Below are 20851 nucleotides of genomic sequence, written 5' to 3' on the forward strand. Positions count from 1 at the left end.
GCCGGCGGCGGGGCGAGGCGGGGCGGGGGCCTCCCGCCCGCCGGCCTGAGGTGAGGGGGCGGTGGGGGCCGCGGGGCCGGGGCGGGAGGCTGCGGGGCGGGAATGGGGGCTGGGTTGTGGGGCGGGAGGAGGAGGAGGCGGCGGGGCCGGTGCTGGGGGCGGCTGGATGCGGTTTGGGGAGGCCTGGGAGGGGAGCCGACCGTGGGGAGGGACGGGGGGCGATGAGGAGCACCCGGACCTGGTGGCGGGGAAACCGGGGAGCGATTTGGTGCGAGACCCGTTTGGGTGAGGAGGCGGTGCTGCGCCATTGGGGAGCCCCGAGGCGGGAGGGGAAGGGGATGGAGGGGCCTTGCGCCTCCGGGGCTGCGGGAAGCGAAGCTGGGAGTGGGGGAGAGAGGAGGGGGGGACATGCCCGTGACATGAAACCGGGGTGCTGGGGAAGGCTGCTTGTCTGCACAACTACTCAGCCGCCCGGTGACCTTGAGTGGGTTTCTGTGCCAAATTTCGCACATGGTCGTAGAATCACAGAATTGTCCAGGTTGGAAGGGACCTTTGAGATCATCGAGCCCAACCATCAGCCTGACAGTGCCTAAAACCACCACTAACCCATGTCCCTCAGCACCATGTCTGCCCATCTTATAAACACCTCCAGGAATGGCGACTCCACCACTGCCCTGGGCAGCCTGTTCCAATGTTTGACAACCGTTTTGGTGGAGAAATTTTTCCTAATATCCATCCTAAACTTCCCCTGATGCATCTTGAGGCTGTTTCCTCTTGTCCTATCGCCTGTTCTTTGGGAGAAGAGACTGACACCCCCTTGCTACAACCTCCTCTCAGGTAGCTGTAGAGAGCGATAAGGTCTCCCCTCAGCCTCCTTTTTGCCACCTCTAGAGCACATTGGATTTTTTGTCTGGCCAAATGTAAGCGCTGGTGCCTTTACCCGTAGGGTAAAGGATGGCTTCTTGTGCCAGTAGCCTTCCTCCTGCATACAGCCACCTTCATACAGGCTACGGGTGTGTTGGGAAGCGCTGGCCTTAGAGTGTCTCTGCCTCATCGTTTACAGAGAGACAGCTGCTCGCGGAGGAGCTGCAGATCATCAGTGAGGCTGTTTTTATATCCACTTCTTCCTGGGGTAAATTTAGCGGTAAAGACTTTGAAAACGGAGCTGCCTACATAGACCAGGTTCGGCATAGGGTGGCACAGATAAAAGATTTCGAATTTGACAGACGTGCCGTGGATTTGTTTGGTCTCGTGCTTTCCCACTTGAGAGGATCTCCACAGGCAACCGTTGGGGCCTGGAAAGGCGACCTTGCTGCCTGCTTCTGGATGGTTCCCAGGCTGTCGTGCTGAGATATTAGTATGCTGAGCAGGAGGCATCCTTGGCCAGGGGTACACAAAGGACCCGTCTTTATTTGCCAAGGAATCATATTTAGGTACAGTTGCAGCAAAAATGGTTTGGAGAACGGATTGATGGGGCTTCATTAAAAAGGAGGTAAATTGGGGGGGTGTGTTCATACTAAGTTGCGGTCTGCATTTAGAAAACTGAAGCTGTATTAGATCATGCCACAGACTAGCGAGAGAGCAGAAGCAGGTACAGTCCACTTGGTAATCCTTTGCTTTAATTTCTAGGCAGAAATTCAAGAAATGCCTTTCTATTCAGGGTGAGAAGTCACCATCTGTATAGACCTATTGAAGTGTAGTTTTGGCGTGGAAACTGTTGGAAGTACAGAATGGCACCATGACCTGGGAGGGAAACTGGTGTACATTTTGGAGGGCAGGTCAGTTCTTTTGAGATTTAGCAATTATTTCTATATTGATCTCCCCAAAATTGCTTGAAAGATCATCAAAGAGTTACTGAAACTGCGTGCGACGGGATCACTGCTCTGAGCAAAGCCCTAGATCTAATTTCTGGAAGAATAAATAGTCTGAGCAAAACTGTCATCTTGGCAGAGCAAGATTTGTGGCTGTGGTGGTCGAATCGAAGCATCCCTGGTGATGCCAGGATGCCTTCCCTCTCCACCTCCCCACGGGCAGAACTTCCGTCTTTGTTTACTTCTGGGCCCTGGGATTAGAGTGATGTTGTCTTTCCGGTTTAGATCCTGAATGAAAGTAGTTATTAGTAAGAATCCAAAGAAAGTGTAGTTATTTCGTCAAGGAGGGTATGGCTGAAATTCCAAAAACAAACACCACATAGAACGAAATAAAAATCAAGTGTACTTTTAAAATTATTTGTTTGTTTTCCTCATGGCAGCAGTGAGGATTTTTCTTAGCAGGTACACCTTACCTTTCACGTGGGGAGCTGTGTTGCATACGGTTCAGTTTTTAGGTGGCAGAGGAATTTGGAGTATGGACTAAACCCTCAGGCTTCACCAGGAAATTGCATTGGCTGGATTTTATTGTTGTTGTGTTTTTGTTTTTGTGTTTTTTTATAAAATATTAAGCTAGTGGGAGTCCTGACGAGCAAAATAATGTTTTTGTAGATGCTGTGTGAAGATAATTCCTGTGTAGGAAGCTTTGTGCTGTCTAATTATGCCTGTATTAGTGAACTAGTAATACTGTAATTATAATTAAAGCAATACAACTTTTGTTTAGACAAGCCATGGTATTCGATATGCGTTATCTGTCAAGTCAATTGACTGTAACAATGAAGTGTAGTTTCCTTTGTACTGGGTAAAATAGGGTTTCCCCCACCCTCCCTGTTGGACCTGGGTGCCCTTGGGTATTTTTAACTTCACTGTCCATCAGCAGGAGCCGTGGCAGCCTGTAAAGCTGTTTGCTGATGTTAAGCAAATATTTTGTTGGCAGATAGGCAACGAAATGGTCTGTTAATAGCACCCCCCTACCTTCCCCCCTCCCCCCCCCCCCCCCCCCCCGATTTCATAATCGTAATTTCTTCTCTGTGCCAGAGGTAAATAATTGCCAGTTGTTTTGTTACTGCGTTTCTAACCAAATGGCTCTTGGCTGTTTGAGCTCTCTTCACGAAGCCTGCAATTTGGAGACATTTATGCTATGGCCTTTCTGCATTACACTGATAACATAAAATGGCCCCCCAGTTGGTGTATGGTGTTGACTGCGTCTCGTGGTAAATTTGAGTTCCCACTCAGTCTAGATTCAAAGTGAATCTGTTTTCAGATCTCTGGTTTTGGCACACTTGTTCCAATTTCTGCATTTGCAAGTGGAACTACTCGGTATTGCTCTGCTCTCCCGCAGTTCAGGTTGTGCCTGCGCAGAGACTTCACATACCCGTTTGCCGGAGTATATAAGTTGTGACGCAGCTGCAGTCAAGTGCTTTCTAATAATTTAGCAATCTGTTATTCCTCAAGACCTGTTGGCTTTTTTCGATATGGAAAGAAAGCCCTTGTGGTCAGTGAAATAATTGGTTTCGTGTTGGGTTGATTCTTCTCTTTTTGCTTGTATATGCCTGGCCCGGCAAGGAGGTTTGCTTGTTCCAAGCGTGTTTAATCATGCACCAAATTAGAGCAAATTACAGCCAAAAGGGAGATGGGCGGAACTACTGAGAGTCTTGTCCCGTGGAAGCTGCTGGTGGTGACTGCTGGGACATGGCTGCCTGCGGGATGAGATGCAGTCAGTAATAGTGCTTCAGGGGCAGGAGGTGGGCTCGGGAAGGATGCTGGAGGAGGCTGAATCAGGACCTCCCCTCCTTGTCCCTCACTTCCTGGTGCTCTGAATGCTGCCAACGTGGGAAGGATGGCAGGTTTCTGAGCGTTATCATACCAGAAGCGATGATGCAGTATTGGAAGTGAGGGTGAACTTTGCTCTCCTTAGCTGAAAAGCGCAGTTAGGCACTGCTCAACTGAGAGATCCCCCGGCTGTGATTTTTAACCCTTTATTTCCAGGGTCTTGGTTGTCAACATGGAGACTCCATGTGGCTGTTTGCGTTTCCCTTGTTCCCCCATTGTTGCTCCTGTTTTCAAGACCATCTCTTCCCTCTTCCCTGGCTTGCATCACCCTCCAGTTTTAAGAGAGGTTAAAATGGAAATGCCCAGAAAGACGTGTCTAATTTGTGTAGAGAATTTGGGAACGCAAATGGAAACTTGTCGCTTCCTTCTTTGTACAGAGCCTGGAACTGAAAACTGACATCCTGACGTCTAGGAGGATCACAAACCTGGAATGTCTGGGAAGAAGCTGCTTTGGTTGACAGTCCGTATTCCTGCCTGTTCGTTAAAAGGTAGTGCTTGCTGTTGGAGCAGAGCTCTTCCTCTGTGGATCTCTAACTGCTTTGCGAAGTCTGGCAAAGTCTTTGCTTTGCAGCAGAGTAATCTGGAGCATGGTGAGAGCTGCCGTGTGTGCAGGCTGCTGTTAGAGTTTAACAAATAGCTGCGGTGACATCAGAAGGTGCCGCCATCGACCAGGTGATACAGCCCTGCTTCCTGAGGTCACAGTCCCACCGCTCTGCCAGCGGGATGGTTTATGCAAGGGCTCTCTGTGTACTTCAGGAAAATCAGCACAGTTAGGTGCCGTAGGCTACTTTAGGTAACTCGGGTGCTTCATCATCTACTGAAAGTGTCTCTCGTTTCAGATGCCAGCACTTCCAACCTAGGCAGTTAAGATAAGAGAGCTGAGCCTGGACCCGCTCTGTACTTTTGAGGTAGACCTGGGGCATACCACCTCTCCTACCCTGCTCTGAGAAGTCATGGAGGACAAACGCAACATCCCCATCATTGAGTGGGAGCACCTGGACAAAAGGAAATTCTACGTGTTTGGGATTTGCATGACTATGATGATCCGGGTAAGCGTTTACCCTTTCACGCTTATCCGAACACGCTTACAGGTTCAGAAGGGCAAGAGCCTATACAATGGGACTTTTGATGCTTTTGTGAAAATCCTGCGGACAGAAGGGACAGCCGGGCTCTACCGTGGTTTTTTGGTCAACACTTTCACCCTGATCTCTGGACAGTGCTATGTGACAACGTATGAGCTCACCCGGAAGTATGTGTCACGGTACAACAACAACAACGCTGTGAAGTCGCTGGTGGCAGGTGGCTCAGCCTCCCTGGTGGCCCAGAGCATCACGGTGCCCATTGATGTCATCTCCCAGCATCTCATGATGCAGAGGAAGGGGGAAAGCATGGGCAGATTTAAGGTACAGAACCAAGACGGCAAGCGGATGTTGGTCTTTGGCCAAACCAAGGACATCATTGTACAGATTTTCAAGGCCGATGGCTTTAGGGGGTTCTACAGGGGCTATGTGGCCTCGCTGCTGACCTATATTCCCAACAGTGCAGTCTGGTGGCCCTTCTACCACTTCTATGCTGGTAAGTGAAAAGAGACTTTGAACATATCTTATCCCAGGAGACCTAGAAGCCCCTCAGATCACCTCCGAACCTGTGGACTCAGCGTGATTTGCTTTCTCTCTTTGATTTGGGGTGGGAGCAGAACCTGTCTTGAAACAAATAGCTGTATCCAATTTAAACGAATTCTGCAGATGTAGGGTGGAAGTTTAACAGTTTGTCTTAAATGCAGAGTTAAAGAATAGGGTTGTTAATAGAGGCCTTAAAACTAGGTGGCTCTAAACAAGAGGGGCTTGATATGTCTACTTTAACTTTCTCTTTCACTAATCCCAAATAATGCTTATTTTCTGCATGGAAGCGAGGAAGGTTGTTGTCTGACATTGGGCAGAGTTTTGAAGCCAACATCTTTCAGTTCACATGGACTTGGGAGTCTCGTATATGGCAAAAAGACTTCTAGAGCCACAAATCTCATAGCAAAACCAAACAACAGGCAGTGGGAAAGGCCAGATCTTCCGTGGTTTTGTGTCTTAAGATTATGCTTCAGTTTCCGTAGTTTTAAAACCGGCACCAAGTCTTGTGACATAAAACCACACTTAACAGTATGTTCTCTCTCCCTAGCTCAGCTCTGGTAATCCTGAGGGTGTGCCCAAATACTAAAGATATCAGCCAGCCAAGATTTATTTTTCCCCTTCCCGATAATCCTTTAGATTTATGTCATGCAGCTTTGCATGTGGTTTTTAGGCTAATATTTACCTAATGGCAATCTGCCCAAAAGTGATGACAATGAGAGGCTTAGATTCTTAGATTTCACTGGACTAGGCTTAAAGTACATCTTGGAAATCACCTGCTTTTAAAAATACAGGTGTCTTGAATGTCTAGTTTGCTTTCAGAGTGGACACATTCAGGTAACAATGGGGAGCATTGGTTATGCATCAGTACTACGTTTAAATGGCAACAGCAGCTTGGGATGTTGGTCCAGTCTGAACTTTTTGGGAGCGCTCCCTTCGCTTCGTGTCAATGATTTTTAATACCAAAATCCACTGTATTAATTGTAAGACTTTCATGCCAGAAAGGTTCGAACGTGGACATCTAAGAACAAGGAAGTTGATACGGAGAGAACGGAGCTTGCCTCTTTCAGATGGTTGTTCTCCTTCTTAGTCTTCTGGAGTGGCAATCAAGATAATGCTAAATGGAAGCTACAGCTTCCATACTTTGGCTGCCTTTTCTAGTCCTCCGTCCCTGGATAGTGTGCTGGTCTCGGCTGGCAGCAGCGAGGATCATTGAACCTTCCTCGGGGCTCAAAGTACACCGTTGGCAGTGATTCAGACCGGTGTTCTGGGTTGCAAACAGAGCAGCTTTTTTCCCTCTTGCCAGATAGACACAACCACCGCATCATCCAAAGAAACTGGGACTTTTAGACTGTCTTCCATACAACTTTAACCAATAAAAGTGTGGGACATTCAAATCCCCTTTGCCAGGCAGTAGGAGCGGAATGAGGAAATCCCTGGGATGAGCAGCACGTAGCACTTTTTGCCTTAGAGATCCCACAGTGGGCTGCCACGTGCATATCTCTTGGACAATGTGCTTGGTGGTAGTGACAGCTTTCTAGATCTGGGCCAATCTCTGCAGGCAACTTCTGATAACCTTGTCTGAAGGTCTCCCCCATGCCTTTTACAGGGGGGTAGATGTTCCCATGCTCTGTTTTGGGCACATACAAGCTTATTGTGCCCTGTTTGCCCATCAGGTCTGAGTGCCTCTGAGCTGATCTGAGGCTGTATGATGGAGCAGTGAGTTGCCGGGGTGTTTACGGGCTTGCTCCCTGTGCTTTGCTGACTTTCTGGTTGATGTAGAAAGCACTGCTTAGACATGCTTTGGGAGGAGGTGACAGGTTGTAAATCAGGGATTCTGCCCACTGCAAATCAGGCTAAATTAGCAGGTGGAGTTAAGGAACTGATAAGCAGCCACTTGTCTGAAACTTTCTCTCTCTCTCTCGTTCCCAGAACAGCTTTCCAGCTTGACTCCTAAAGACTGTCCCCATCTCCTCTTGCAAGCTATATCGGGGCCACTTGCAGCCGCCACAGCTTCCACCCTCACCAACCCCATGGATGTCATCAGAGCTCGGGTTCAGGTAAGAGCTCAGCCTGCTTGGCATGTCTGTCTGCAACAACAGCGTGACGCAGGGGTGGGGTTCGGCCTTGGCTCTTTGATCTCTGTGGCTTCAGGTAAACGGCTCCCCTTCTCTCTCTGTTCATAGGTTGGTTTGTCCTAGATATCATGCTGCTTAATTTACTCTGCATTAATAGGGGGCAGCTCAGGTAGCAAGGTTGGCTTTGCCTACCTAGACTGCTCAAATGAGATTCCCCAGCAGATGTGGCATCCTTTAGAAAAGACGAGGTGCTTCTAGCAGTGTCAGTTTTAGCGAGACTCGAGCTGTCGTGTTGATCTTAGCCCCTTTTAGATGGGGCAGAAGGGAGGAAGGAGGAGACGGGTCTAAGAATCCCACTTACTGCTGCCTCTTTAAGACTTCTTGCTTTTTCTTCCCCCCCCTCAGGGAGTTCTGGAGACTAGATCAAGGGTATTGGACTGGCTGGTCTGTAGTCTCTAGGGTCTTCAGTTAGAGCAGAACCCCAGAGCAGCTCAGCGTGAAGTCTGGCAGCTCTGTGAATATTTGTTCTGCCTTTGCAGGTGGAAGGCAAGAGCTCCATCATCCTCACCTTCAAACAGCTCATGGCAGAGGAAGGTCCCTGGGGCCTGACTAAAGGCCTCTCCGCCCGCATCATCTCGGCCACTCCTTCCACCATCGTCATCGTGGTGGGGTATGAAACTCTGAAGAAGCTGAGCCTCCGCCCGGAGCTGGTGGATTCGAGACACTGGTAGAGGCAGCCGGTGGGAGAGAAACCTTCTTTTGAACCTTCTGAATTTGGACCGTCACGGTTGAAAGCTCGGGAGGAGAGGCAGCTGCCGTCTCTTTTCTCTCTAGCTGGTTTCACAGTACAAGGCAGAAGCAAGAGCAACTGCAATTCACCTCTTTAGATTTGATTGTCATACAATGCTCTGCTGCTGTTTCTGCTTCAAACCATCAAAATGTCACCTTTGGCAGTGCTGTTTGCCTGTGACAGTTCATTTAAGAGCAGCCAGGTGTGTGAGCATATCCTGGCAAGCTCTTAATTCCCTTTTTTTTAAATTAAAGACTTACTGGCTGAAGTAAAAAGCCAGTTTATTCTTTAAATTATTTTAATCTTTGCCAAACTTCCGAGGAGGGGAGTCTAGCACTGCAGCAGAGCCCTCTGGTGGGTTGTGTGCTGATTGCAGTTGTACTGTGGGAAGCTGGAAGAATAGAATAGAAGAGTAAATTTCTCCAATCGCCCACATTTATTTCTAGAAGATGTGAAACGAGAGTAACCTGGAACCACTGAAGACCTTATTTACTGCGTTTTGAATAGATCTGTACATACCTTTTTTGTATGTTCTTGGAAAATGTTTCCTGTCTCTCATCCTTCAAACAGCAAGCTGGCTCATAGGCAAGTCAGGAGTTGAGTTGGCTGTTTGTAATTAGCTGATGGCAATTTTGACACCTAACCTATGTTTTTAATCTGTTGTTATTTAAGTTGGTTTTTTTTATTTTATTTTAGGGAAACTTATTCTGATTTTGGGGGGACTGAGTGGTTGTTCTGTGGCCTTGTTCAATGTGAGTGTCAATACTGCATGTTCAGGGTGGCTGCTGCCACTTCCCACCTTTAGTTAGTTTAAGCCCAACCAAATGCGGAGTTTGGAAGTGTCAGATTGCTGTGCTGCCGGCAGCCGAGATAAGAACCAAATGTGATTTGAGCTACAACTGGATGTGAGGTGGGGAAGAGAAGAAAAAAAACCTGCTTGTACTGGCTTTTGATCCAGTTCAAACCTGATCGGCATGTTCATATTGAATAAGGAGTAATGGTTCGCTAATACTTTGTAAGTTTAAATCCTGCTTATCCTGTTTGGGAAGGGCAAGGACGATTCTTTGCACACTCTTGCTGGATGAAAATCTTAAGCTATGGTCTGTGTTTCTTACCAGATGAAAACTGGCAATGGAGTGATGAAGCAAGAGGCTGCTCTTTGGGGAGGAGGAATGAAGGGGTTGGTTGACTTCACTCTGCTGGTCTCAGAATTTGAGATTTGCCTCTCGTGCTGCCAGCCCGCGCGTGGTGCTGGTCCTAGTTAGTTGCGTGTCTGAGAGGTGAGAGAAACACCTCCTCATAACAGATGCGTCGCCCCCTCTGTTCACCTGACGGCTGTAACAAGTAATTCTTGGTTGTAGCGTTGATCCTGCCGAACTGTGGCTGCTGCCAGGCTCTTAGTGTCTTTTCACCTGGGACTTGCTGAGTGTGGCTGTTGCCTTCATCCCGACATCCCCAGTTCAGCCACTGCCGGGGCTGGATGTGCCACAGTTTCCGCTGGAGGTGGAACAAGTACAGCCAGACGCTGCTGAAGTTGGGGCGAGACTTTTTATGTTTAAGGGCAAAACTTGGTTATAAGATCCGGTACTCTTTAATGGTGTTGCAGATGAGTCATCAAAGGCCTTTTAATCCCACCTTTGTTTTCTGCAGCATTAAATAAGGTGATGTCTGCCTGAGCCACTGACAGAGCCGTTCCAGCAGCGGGTTCTGCAGGCTGCTGCTCTTCTGTCGCCTTTTGGTTGTTTACAGGCCGACGCCAGTCGCTTCTTTCTGTAATAGTAGATTCTGCCCTAAAAAGTGGAACAGCAGCATCACGAGATTGTGAGGAAGTATCCCGAGCGTACGGTGCCCACGTTCTCACACAAAGGCGGTAGTAATACCAATATTAAAAGAAACTAATAATCAGCCTCTGCTGATTGCCAGCAGGGTAAGTCTCGGTGCGTGTCACAGAAGAGGGAGACAGCACGAACGTAGGGAGACACTCTCAAGCTTAATATTCCTCTCTTAACCAGCGTAATTCTTGACAACTAATAAACTTCAGAGACCTTCAATTTGACGCCTGAGTTTAAAAGCGCCTTAGTCTCCGCAAGCGCACTTGCCAAGGGAGTCTGCCACGTCCTGTCAGTTCACAGCGATGCTTTCTTGGTTTTAACGCTTTGCCTTCTGAGTAAGTAGTAGGAGGGACTTGACAAAAAGCAACAACGGCGACTGCACATAAAGCTGAACAAGCCAGAAAAAAACCTGGGCTAAGGCAGATGTGGCACGTGAAATGGGAGAGTACAAATCCTCCTTTACAAACCGCCGTTAGTTCTGGTTGGCTCTTACACTCAGTATCTTGACAAGGAAAAAAATTGCTTTTCCCTCTCTTTTTGTGCTGAACTTGGATTATTCTTCCCCCTTTGAATTCTTCAGGCTCCGTTGTTTTACTTCGTTAAACGATCAGGAATATTAGTCAGTCCATGAGCAGACTGGGGTGGGTGTTTCCATGGGACTCTCAAGAGAGGGACGGTTTATTATATGTATCACTCTGCTTCAGGGGCTAGCGCACCATTTCCTGCCGTGATGTGGCACATGAAGCATTTTAACCCCTTTAATTTTTATTACTTTGGGGTTTATTAACGTTTAAGCCCTTCTACCCTGGCCCGGGGGGGGGGAGGGACAGCTGTGGTGTGCGGGGCTCGGCCCAGGCCCCGCCCCTCCGCGGCCCAGGCCCCGCCCCCATAGACGCGTGTTCTGCAGAATGGGCGTGGCGTCTCTTCCCGCATGCGCACTCAGGGTGGGCGGGCCTCGCGCAACCATCCAATGGTAGCAGCGCGGCGCGGTGGCGGCGGCCAATGGGCGGCGGCGGCGGGCTCGGCGGGCGGTGGAAGATGGCGGCGGCGGGAAGCGGTTCTGAAGAGGAGGCGGTGGCGGCGGGCAGCGATGGCGGCCCGCCCGTAGCGGCCGGGCCGGGCCGCGCCCAGGTCTTCGCCGCGGTGGTGGACACCTTCCTGGAGAAGCTGGTGGCAGCCGGGAGGTGAGGCGGGAGCGGGGTCTGGCTACCTGAAAGCCGCGGCCTGGCCGAGCCCCGCGGCGGGGAGGCCTGACCCTGCCCCCTCCCGTTTTGCAGCTACCAGAGATTTGCCAACTGCTACCGCTGCTTCTACAAACTGCAGCCCGAGATGACCAGGAGCATTTACGATCAGTTCGTATCCCAGCTGCAGACATCCATCAAGGTGAAGGGGGAGGCGGGGATCGGGGATGCGCCTGCCTCTGGAGGGGCCGCGACCCCTCAGTGTAAAAGCGCCAAACGCATTGGTGTTAAGGGTAGAAAATGCATTTGCTGAATGACGAAACCAGAAAGTTAAGGCTGCTCCCCAGAGATTCTTCCAGGCCTCTTTGTCTTCCCCAGAAAGAGCTGTAGAATTATAGAATCGTTTAGTCACAGGATCCCGGGTTGGGATCAAGGATCACCTGGTCCAGCCTTTCCTGGCAAAAGCAAGACAAGATGGTCCAGCACCCTGCCCAGCTGAATCTGAAGAGTCCAGTGTTGGGGAATCCACCGCTTTCCTTAGGCTGGAAAAGACCCTTAATATCATCAAGCCCAACTGTAAACCTCATACTGCCAACTCCACCGCTAAACCATGTCCCTAAGCGCCACGTCTACAAAGCTTTTAAATACTTCCAGGGATCGGTACTCGATACCTGGTGATTCCCAGGGTGTAGCCTTCATCCAGGGAAAAGTGAGAGCTCACAAGTGGAACGATGCCCATGTCAGTTCAGTTTGGGTCCTGCTGAATCCTAGTGCTGTCCTTCCTTCACAGGAGGAGATCCAGGAGGTAAAGGATGAAGGGAATCTGGAGGTGCTCTTTAATTCATTGGATAAGATCGTGGAGGAGGCAAAGAACCAGGAAGAGCCTGCGTGGTATGGATAGTCTTGTGGAGGGCAGTCTGGGGAGCGCGTGTGCGGAGGCATGTTCCCTTCAAGGGCAAAAGTCAGTTCCCTTGTGATGTTTGGGTCATGTTGGTGTGCCGTCTAGGCATTGTGGTGCAAACCTCATGTATCTCAATGTCATTCTGTCTAAAACATCCAAAAATAAGTTTTATCTATGCTTCTCTACGTCATGTATCTATCTATGCTTCCTCAGTGCAAGGAGGAGGTTAATGCTGCTGAGACCAGAGGGGAGGTAAACTCGTTTCTGAATAATTCAAAAGGCTGCCAGCATGTTTTGGCCCCAGCTACTGGTCTAACAGCGGAGCTCACATCCATGCTTCTTGTTGGGATGTCTTGCTCAGGGACTCAGCAGGCACTGGAAGTTGTACGCACTGCCTTTTGTTCGCCCTAAAGGCAGGCTGGGTCTTTTAATCAAAAGCATCGTCACAATTTCTTGTTTCTGTGTTTGGGGAAGTTAATTACATCCTGCCTGCCTCCAGGCCTCAACTAACGGCAGAGTTTTGGGCAGGACTCCTCTCGTTCCTTCGTGTCTGGCGCTAGGGAGCTACGCACTGGGGTGCCTGTTAGACATGCACCTTCTAGCTGTCCTCAAGGTGAGTTGCTGGAGTTGGTGAGCTGATCCCTTATGGCAGCAGCTCAGCTTCCAGTTGAGGTGCGTGAGACTAATTGCCGTGCAAAGTTGTTGCTCTCTGGTTGCTTCACATCTCTCTGTTCCCAGGCGGCCCAGTGGGATCCCAGAAGAGGACGTTCGCAGCACTATGGTGCCGTACCTCCTTAAGCACAGGTCGTACTTGCGGAAAGTCCTAAAGGAGAAGGAGGAAGAGAACAGGAAGGTGGCAGAATCTGTGCTTGCGGGGAGGGATAGGATTGCGGAGCTGCAGCAGCTGATACAAGCTCGTAAACATGCCTGGCAGGTAAAAATAAAAAAAATCAACAACTAAAAGCCCCCTTCTCTTTTCAGCATCAGCTTGAAAGAAACACAATTCTGTGGCTGCAAATGGCTGCACTATATTTAAGCCCTCCGCTTCTCAAAGGCCTCACCAGGAGCCCAGTACTGCTGAAACTGGCCTGGGGGCATTTCCACTGGAGGTCTTGGATGTTTTTCCCTGTGCTCTGGGTGGGATGTTTCTGTGGGTGAGCATGTGAGATTCATGGGTTGTATTCCCTACGTGCTGGGGACGGCAGTGTATTTGACGCTCTGTTTTATATCAGCCTGCTTTGCATCCTGAACGCTGGCATCTGTTGGAGGAAAGCACTTTGCTGAGTTCAGTGGTGGTTGTTTTTCTTCCAGGCAATTAGTAAAGAGCAACGAGAACTCATCACGACGTTCAAGGAGCCGCAGTGAGGACGTGGGGAGATTCTGCACATCTTGCGGGGAAGTTTATCCTCGTCTCGGTGCATCGGGAAGTGGGACTCTGTGCGTTGCATGTTCAAACCACGCAAACTCGCCTTCATCTTGTCAGGCCAGAAGATCCTTGGGACTGAAAAGCTGCCAGACTTGCACAATTCGATCAAAGTTTGTGAAGAAATAAAAAAGAACACGTCAGGATCTTTGGGAATAGAGGACAATTTCCTGTTCCCCGCTCAGCTCAACAGGGAGGAGAATCCTACAGATCTGATAGCCAGAGCCTGTCTGTACACTCACACGCTTCTTTAGCGCTGCAACGCGCGTGATTCTTGCTTACTGAAGCCAAATTTGTGGTCTTGAAGGTATTTCGGATGTGCATTAGAGGAAAAACGGTGCATTAAGCACAGAAGCTGTGCTGTGCACAGGAATGAGGAGCCGGGGAGCTGTAGCACTCGCAGCCCGCGGGTGGGTAACCGTTTGTACAGCCGGAGTGTAAATAGCTACATTGGACTCTTTTGCCGCATTTTTGCAGTGTTCGTTTTCAGCATCCTTGTCTTTAAAAAGTTGTCTGTCTGTGACCCATCAGAACAGACATGTCAGCAGCTGCTTTATCACATCAAGTTCCTCGTTGCCATTTATTCTTTTTTTTTTCCCTGGTATTTTCCAACCCTGCTCCTCTCCCAGCAGTCACGCGCTGAGGGCACTTCTCTGAGGACTGCAGTGTGAAGGATCCGGGGCTGCGCCTTTCGTGCGCGTGGAGACAAGCAGAGCTTAGAACGGCCCCATCTCGACTTTGTGGCCTCGTGGCAAAAGGATTTAATGTTTCCCCGTGAAACCTCCGCCTGGACTCCTGGAACCAAACTGGGTTTGGTTTTACCCATCTGGAGTTGTTCTTTACCATCTCATCGGAAGTTTGCCAGCCGGGGAAACAGGGACTCGCTGGAGTCTGCCTGCCGAGGCGTCAGTGAAGCCCTGCGAGTGAGGGGTGTCTTCAAAAGGAAGAAAAGACCCTTCCCCTGGGCTGGGCAGGTGATGAGGAGAGCCTCACTGAGCCCGACAAGGACTGGTGGTGAGTCTGTTTCCAACAGACGCTGGATCTGCCGAGGGCAGCAGGTTCTCTGGTCACCTGTTGTCCTCCTCGCCTGTTAGTGCGTGCCGTCCCGAGGAGAGGCTGTGCCCTGGGTTCTGGGGAAATACAAATTCTGAGAACAATGGTGGCGATTTCCACCGAGCGCAGGCCTCTGGTTTTAATTAGAGGCAGCCAGAGCCTGCGATTGACTGACTTAGGCATATTTTCCTTCTGTCGTAAACAAGCCTTCCCTCGCTGCATTATAATCTAAATAAATTGGAGCTGTTGTTCCCCCGGTCTTGGCTCCCGCTGTGTGCGCTTGGCCCGCGTAGTCTATAGTTTATGGGTTTGTTTGACAAAGGCACTGGCTTCAGCATTTCTCTCCTCCTCCACCCCAAAGCCTCCGGTTCCGCTTTTCAAGACAGGGCTGGGATTTATAGGATCTGAAAGTCTGGAAAGTGGTCAGGATCCCAAAGAGGAATGTCACCCCAGGTGGCCCTGGGGGCTCCCGCTGCTCAGAGCCCTCCTGGGGTTAAATACGAGCAAACTCTGGAGGCGGGTGGGCGCCCTGAGCACTGCTGGGGTCTGGTGGAGAGTAGGAGGTAAAAGGACGGAGGAACAAGAGATTATTCTTCTCCAGCTGCTCCACTCCCCTTCACCTCCGCTTGGTGCCTGAACCACACCAGCAGCACACTTTTTGTTCTTGCAAAGCTCTGTTTGGGGGTTTTAAGTGGTGCTGGACCTCTTCCTGAAGTCCTGTTTCTGGGAACAGGCGCTGCCTGGTGCCCCAGTGCCAGCACGCAGCATCTGCCCATGGGATGTGACATGGCAGAGCTGCGTGGAGACCGAGGGCGAGCGCGCCTGCTCGCCCTCTCCTCCTGGGCCACGGCAGTCAGCCCCGGCCAGGGGCTCTGGTGGCGATGCCACAGAAGGAGCACAAGCAGGTCCCCGAGGCAAAAATTGGCCAACAAATCCCTGTTGGCCCTGCGTGGAGAGGAAACCCCGCTGGGTTTTGGCAGGAAAGAGGCTCTCACATGCTGAGAGAGTCGGGGTTGTTCAGCCTGGAGAAGAGAAGGCTCCGGGGAGACCTCAGAGCCCCTTCCAGTGCCTAAAGGGGCTCCAGGAGAGCTGGGGGGGACTCTGGGTCAGGGAGGGGAGCCGTGGGACGAGGGGGAGCGGTTTGACACTGAGAGAGGGGAGAGTGAGATGAGATATTGGGAAGAAATTGTTGGCTGTGGGGGCGGTGAGCCCCTGGCGCAGGGTGCCCCGAGAAGCTGTGGCTGCCCCATCCCTGGAGGGGTTCAAGGCTGAGTTGGACGGGGCTGGGGGCAACCTGGGCTGGGGGGAGGTGGCCCTGCCCGGGGCAGGGGGTGGCACTGGATGGTCTTTAAGGTCCCTTCCAACCCAAACCCTTCTATGATTCTATGAAACTCTCCTAGCATGGCAGCAACCCTGCTGGGATCCAGCCACGGGACATGGGACAGACCAGTTGGTGACTGGGGAGTGCAGCCAGTGCCCTGTCTCCCATCCCAGTTAGGGACTGGGTGCTCTGCCAGGCGGGCAGGGCTGGGCCCACCAGCAAATCTCCACTGGCCTGGGGCTGTGTTTCCCTCCCTGTGGGCACTGGCTCATCACGGGGGAACCGAGTTCACCCTAAACCACAATTGCCGCCTGTGCTGGCGGCTCCCGGCCCCAGCGGATGTGCTGGAAATAGCCCTGCCGGGGCCATAGGGCCCCTCCTTGATGGTGCTCCCGGCACCCTATAAAGCTGCACAGGGACCAGGAGCTGCACCGAGCACAGCGCCCATGCAGAGAGGCATCATGAAGCCCCTCATCCTGCTGACCCTCCTGGCCCTCCTCGCCCTTGGCCTCTGCCGCAGAGGTACGGGGTGTCTGAGGGGGTGACGGGGACTGGGGCTGGGGGGAGGCTGCACCCCAGGAAGGGCTCTGCTCTCAGCTGGAGGGAGCGAAGGGGCTCGGAGAGAGCTTTGCTGAGCCTTGGGGTGGTGGGTGCAGGGCTGGGATGGGGATTGGGACTGCCCCTGGCAGGTACGGGGGGTGTGGGTGAGGAGTGGACAGCGTGGGGGGGCTGAGAGCCCCAAAAGGAGGAGCGGGGTGAGGGCACAGCCCGTGCGGGGCCTCCCGAAGCCCCCCCGGCTGCCCCGACCGCTCCGTGCCATCCCTCAGCTGCCGACCGCTCCATCAGCGCCGATGACTCGCCCAGCTCCGAAGGTGAGTGTCTGCACCCGGAATTCATCCCTGCTGCCCCGGGGACAGGGACGGGGGGTCCCAGCCCTCCCTGACCCCCTGCTGTGTCCCCGCAGCCTTCGTCTCCAAACGCGCCAGCGACGAGATGGTGCGGAGACACAAGAGGAATTACGTCTATGACAGGTAGCGCTTGACCCCATTGTGCTGGGGATTCCCCCGGGTGACACCGAGCAGGACACATGTTCCCCATCCAGCGCATGCAATGAAATCCTTGTTTTGGGAGGGGCACCGCTGGCTGAGCCCTTCCCCAGGGCTGGGGACCCTCTGACAATCCCCCGTGTCCCTCATCTGTCCCCAGCAGTGTCTATGGTGCCGTGCGGGACCCGCTGGAGGCCAGGCGTGAGGTGTGCGAGCTCAACCCCGACTGCGATGAGTTGGCCGACCACATCGGCTTCCAGGATGCGTACCGGCGCTTCTACGGCCCCGTCTGAGCCCCCACCGCCCCCGCGCCGGGCTGTGACCCTGAAGGCGCTGGCTCAGCTCCGAGCACCGACATCCCCCCCCTTTTACACCCCTTTCTGTTAACCGGGAAAAGAAATAAATGCACAAATGGTGCCGCCAGCTCCTTCCTCGGCTGAGGGTGTGGGATGGGTGGGAGGCCGCAGCTGAAGAACCCCGTGACATCCCCATGAAGCTGACAACCCCCCTCCAGCCTATTCCCCCCTCTCTCAACACCCAACGGCTCCGGGGCAGAGCGGTGGCCGTCGCCAGCCGCTGCCTGTCCCGGGAAATGACGAGCCCAGCGCTTGCGCCACCATTATTCCAGTTTAATTTAAAGCTGCTTGGCCGAAGCGTGGGGTGATTAGGGGGCCATGGGGGTGCCCCAGAGAGCCCTGTGCCCTTCCCAGCAGCAGGGTTACCTTGGCAAACCACGGGGACGAGGGGAGGATGGATGGGGACAGACAGACAGACAGATACACACACACACACACACTCTTTTCGTGCTTGGGGCTGCTGGGCTCTGTCTTTCCTATTCCCCCCCCCGAACCACCTGCGACGTTGCTGCTGCACATTGTCCCCACGCAGGGTGACATCTGCCCCAAATTCATCTCCTCTCACGGCCACAGCTCCCGGGGTCCCGCGGCACAGGACCCCCGGCCCACACCGCCTGGCTCAGCTGGGGCCCTGACCCCCGTGGCCACCGAGCGCGGCCTTTGCCAGCCCCCCGCACCCTCACCCCCAGCCCAAAGCCCTCCGCTCTGCCGCCAGCCCCGCTCCCCGCAGCCCTCGGCTGTCCCCAGGCACCCAGAGCGATGGCCGTGCTGCAGCGGGGCTGTGCGCGCCGTGTCGGAGCCATGGATGCCGTGTCGGAGCCACGCACGCTGCAGCGGGGCCATGCGCGCCGTATCGGAGCTGTGCACATCACACCAGGCTCACCAGTACTGCTGGGCTGGGACAATCCCCGCTACAGTCACACACACTCTCTCTCACACACACACACACCCCCGAGGTCACCGCGCTGAACGTGCTGGGAAAGGGGCCAGCGCGGTGCTCCGTGGGTGTCGGGGGTCCCACGCGCTGCGGCTGAGGCTGGGCGCTGCCGTGCGGGGCTGCTACATGTGTTAGGTGCAGCGTAAGTGCGCTACGGTGCCCTTCCTGCAGTCATGAGTACGATTAGCCGTGTTTAAAAGGTGGGGAAACTGAGGCAGGGGGTGGGGGTGGGGGTCCCAGCTTGGCTGGCTGCAGAGGGACCGGGGTGGTGGTGGGGACACGCGCCTCATCTTATGACACCCCCACAGCAGGACCTCGACTGAGCCCCTCTTCTCCCCACGCTTGGCGGGGGGAGAGCAGCCCCCGCAGCCCAGCCGCTCGCCCCGCAGCGTCACGGGTCCCTCCAGCGCCCAACCTCGGTGGGGACGCTGGGGGGGCCGCCGGAGCCGCCAGGCGCCCGGGGTAAGGCAGCGGTGAAGGCGCCGATGATGGCAGCGTTGCCCAAAAGGGCCAGTCCGGCGGTGCCGAAGGTGCCGGGGAGGCCGGGGACGGGCAGGTGGCCCCGCAGCCAGGCCCGGCGCGAGCGCACGTCGCAGAGGATGGCCTCCAGCTGGAAGTGGGTGCCCAGCACGGCGCAGATGTGGAAGAGCTGGTGGCTGTGTCCTGCCCGGGGTGAGAAGTCAATGTCACCCCTGGGTGCTGCGGCTCCTTGCCCGGCTCCCGCTGCTTTGGCGGGGTTGGGGGGGGGCAGGGCACTGGGAGGCACTGGGAGGTACTGGGAGGGGGTTTCTCTCACCGATGTAGTCGAAGCGGCCGGGCGCCAGGCGCTCCGGCAGGTGGGAGGCGAAGAGGAAGCCGGTGAGCAGCGCGAAGAGGAGGTGATAGCAGTACCCGGCCACAGCATCGCTCCAGGCACAGTTACTCCAGAGGCAGAAGAGGAGCTGTGGGGAGGCGGGTGAGCAACGGGGATGGGGGGGGATGGGGGGAACAGACACCCCTGGGGACCCCCGTGGTGGTGGTGGCACCTGACCCCTGCCAGCCCGACTCACCCGGTAGAAGAGCGGGATGTTGTCATAGAGGAAGGGGTACACGAAAGCCGCCGTCCGCAGCACTTTGCTCAGCCGGGGACGCTCCAGCTCGGGGAAGCTGTGAAGGGGGATGGGTTGGGGGGTTGGGGGGCAGCACGGATCCCCTACTGCCTGAGCAGGGACACCCTCCCCCCCCCCCCGAGATACTCTGCGGGACCCCAAAGCTGAGAAGAAGGCAACCTCCAGCCCCAGTTCGCATCCAGCTGCAGCGCTGGAGCTTTTGCCCCAAAAACATACCGGGAGTAGCAGGAGAGGCCGGTGCAGACAAAGGAGTTAAAAGCAGCCGCGGGGACAAAGCAACGGTGCAAAACGCCGCTGATCCACTGGTCTGGCATTGCGTAGGCACCGTAGGCAAACGCACAGCCTGCAAGAGAAATGCGGCATCATGGGGCCAGTGGCTCCCTGTCCCTGTCCCCAGCCCTGTCTCCCTCCCCAGCCCTGTGCCGGTCCCTCTCGGCAGCGGCTCACCCAGGCTGTAGAGGCTGAGGGCTCCGTAGTCGCAGAAGTAGCAGATGTGGCGGGCGCGCGCCGACATGGAGCTGAAGGTGTGGGCGCAGCTGGAGGCGAAGGGGTAGAGGCAGACGAGCAGCAAGTAGATGAGCAGGGGCCAGTGGTAGGGCTCCTGGCAGAGGTCCAGGGAGGATGAGAGCACCAGGAAGCGCCACACGAAATACCTGCGGGCACAGCAGATACTGGGGTGAGCTCCATCCCTGTCCCCAACCCCATCCCTGTCCCCATCCCTGTCTCCAGACTTTCTTTGTCCCCATCTTCATCCCCTCCTCGTCCCCATGCTTGTCCCCAACCCTATCCCAGCTCCATCCCATCCGCATCTCCATCCCATCCCCATCCCCTCTTCATCCCCATGCTTGTTCACATCGCTGTCCCCACCTCATCCCATCCCACCCCATCCCATCCCACCCCATCCCATCCCATCCCATCCCATCTCATCCCATCCCATCCATCCCTGTCCCCATCTCCACATGTCTCTGTCCCCATTCCCATCTCCATCTTTCTGTCATTCCCATCCTTGTCCCTATCTCCATTCCCATCTCCACCCCTGTTCCTGTCTCTATCCTGTAGCCCATCGCCATTCCTATTCACGTCCTCATCTCTGTCCCTGTCCCCACCCCCACCAGGTCGGCAGGAAGTGTGTCCAGATGTTGACCGTCTCGTTAGTCATCTGGAAGGAGCTGAGGACGCAGTCAAGGGCTGAGCTCTTGGGGTGCCGGTACCCTGACATGATCCCATCCTCCCAGAAGATCTGTGGGGACAGCGGGGCTGATGAGGGGACACACCGGGGGGAGTGGGGCAGCCCCAGAGAGCTGCTCCGGCCTTGCGATGGGTGGGGAAACTGAGGCGGGATGGGCTGGGAGCCCATCACCAGCTGGAGCGAGGTTGGGTGGGGAGCCCAGGTGATTTCCCACCTTGGATGAGGGAAGTGAGGGGAGAAACCTGCCCCACCATCACCCAACCACACGTACCCGAGGCACCTGATGGACCCTGAAGATCTGCGGCAGCTTTATCG

At 53.9% G+C, this 20851-nt stretch overlaps 4 protein-coding genes across 5 annotated transcripts; 3 read left to right on the plus strand and 1 right to left on the minus strand.

Moving 5' to 3' along the window:
* On the plus strand, window positions 1-10335 carry SLC25A44 (solute carrier family 25 member 44). 2 transcript variants are annotated; one of them, XM_082495976.1, is made up of 5 exons: window positions 1-50; window positions 4079-4189; window positions 4541-5276; window positions 7253-7380; window positions 7938-10335. In XM_082495976.1, the coding sequence occupies exons 3-5, from the start codon at window positions 4655-4657 to the stop codon at window positions 8127-8129; spliced, it is 942 nt and encodes a 313-aa protein (XP_082352102.1). In that variant the 5' UTR covers window positions 1-50; window positions 4079-4189; window positions 4541-4654; the 3' UTR covers window positions 8130-10335. The 2 variants fall into 2 exon arrangements, with proteins under 2 accessions (XP_082352102.1, XP_082352103.1); XM_082495977.1 differs by lacking the exon at window positions 1-50 and adding an exon at window positions 1582-1778.
* Window positions 10336-11022: 687 nt separating this feature from the next.
* LOC309681996 (polyamine-modulated factor 1-like) lies at window positions 11023-14826 on the plus strand (the record flags this gene model as incomplete). The annotated part of the gene is made up of 5 exons (XM_082496003.1): window positions 11023-11204; window positions 11298-11403; window positions 11992-12092; window positions 12841-13036; window positions 13414-14826. The coding sequence occupies 5 exons, from the start codon at window positions 11023-11025 to the stop codon at window positions 13465-13467; spliced, it is 639 nt and encodes a 212-aa protein (XP_082352129.1). The 3' UTR covers window positions 13468-14826.
* A 1534-nt stretch (window positions 14827-16360) lies between these two features.
* BGLAP (bone gamma-carboxyglutamate protein) lies at window positions 16361-17238 on the plus strand (the record flags this gene model as incomplete). The annotated part of the gene is made up of 4 exons (XM_082496020.1): window positions 16361-16421; window positions 16727-16771; window positions 16864-16930; window positions 17106-17238. 4 exons carry the CDS (start codon window positions 16361-16363, stop codon window positions 17236-17238), a joined length of 306 nt encoding a protein of 101 aa, XP_082352146.1.
* A 760-nt stretch (window positions 17239-17998) lies between these two features.
* Window positions 17999-20790, minus strand: PAQR6 (progestin and adipoQ receptor family member 6; the record flags this gene model as incomplete). Its single annotated transcript, XM_082496115.1, has 7 exons — window positions 17999-18901; window positions 19035-19179; window positions 19288-19384; window positions 19564-19690; window positions 19795-20000; window positions 20460-20604; window positions 20751-20790. The coding sequence occupies 7 exons, from the start codon at window positions 20788-20790 to the stop codon at window positions 18630-18632; spliced, it is 1032 nt and encodes a 343-aa protein (XP_082352241.1). The 3' UTR covers window positions 17999-18629.
* Window positions 20791-20851: the final 61 nt, after the last annotated feature.

This window comes from Vanellus vanellus (genome assembly GCF_965231255.1).
Source record: "Vanellus vanellus genome assembly, chromosome: 27".
NCBI lineage: Eukaryota > Metazoa > Chordata > Aves > Charadriiformes > Charadriidae > Vanellus > Vanellus vanellus.

Excerpts from the sequence above, each read along its gene's own strand:
- SLC25A44 (XM_082495976.1), top strand. The coding sequence starts at position 4,655 with ATGGAGGACAAACGCAACATCCCCATCATTGAGTGGGAGCACCTGGAC. Across the intron at positions 5,277-7,252 it reads CTTCTACCACTTCTATGCTG|AACAGCTTTCCAGCTTGACT; the intron begins GTAAGTGAAAAG and ends TCTCGTTCCCAG. Across the intron at positions 7,381-7,937 it reads TCATCAGAGCTCGGGTTCAG|GTGGAAGGCAAGAGCTCCAT; the intron begins GTAAGAGCTCAG and ends CTGCCTTTGCAG.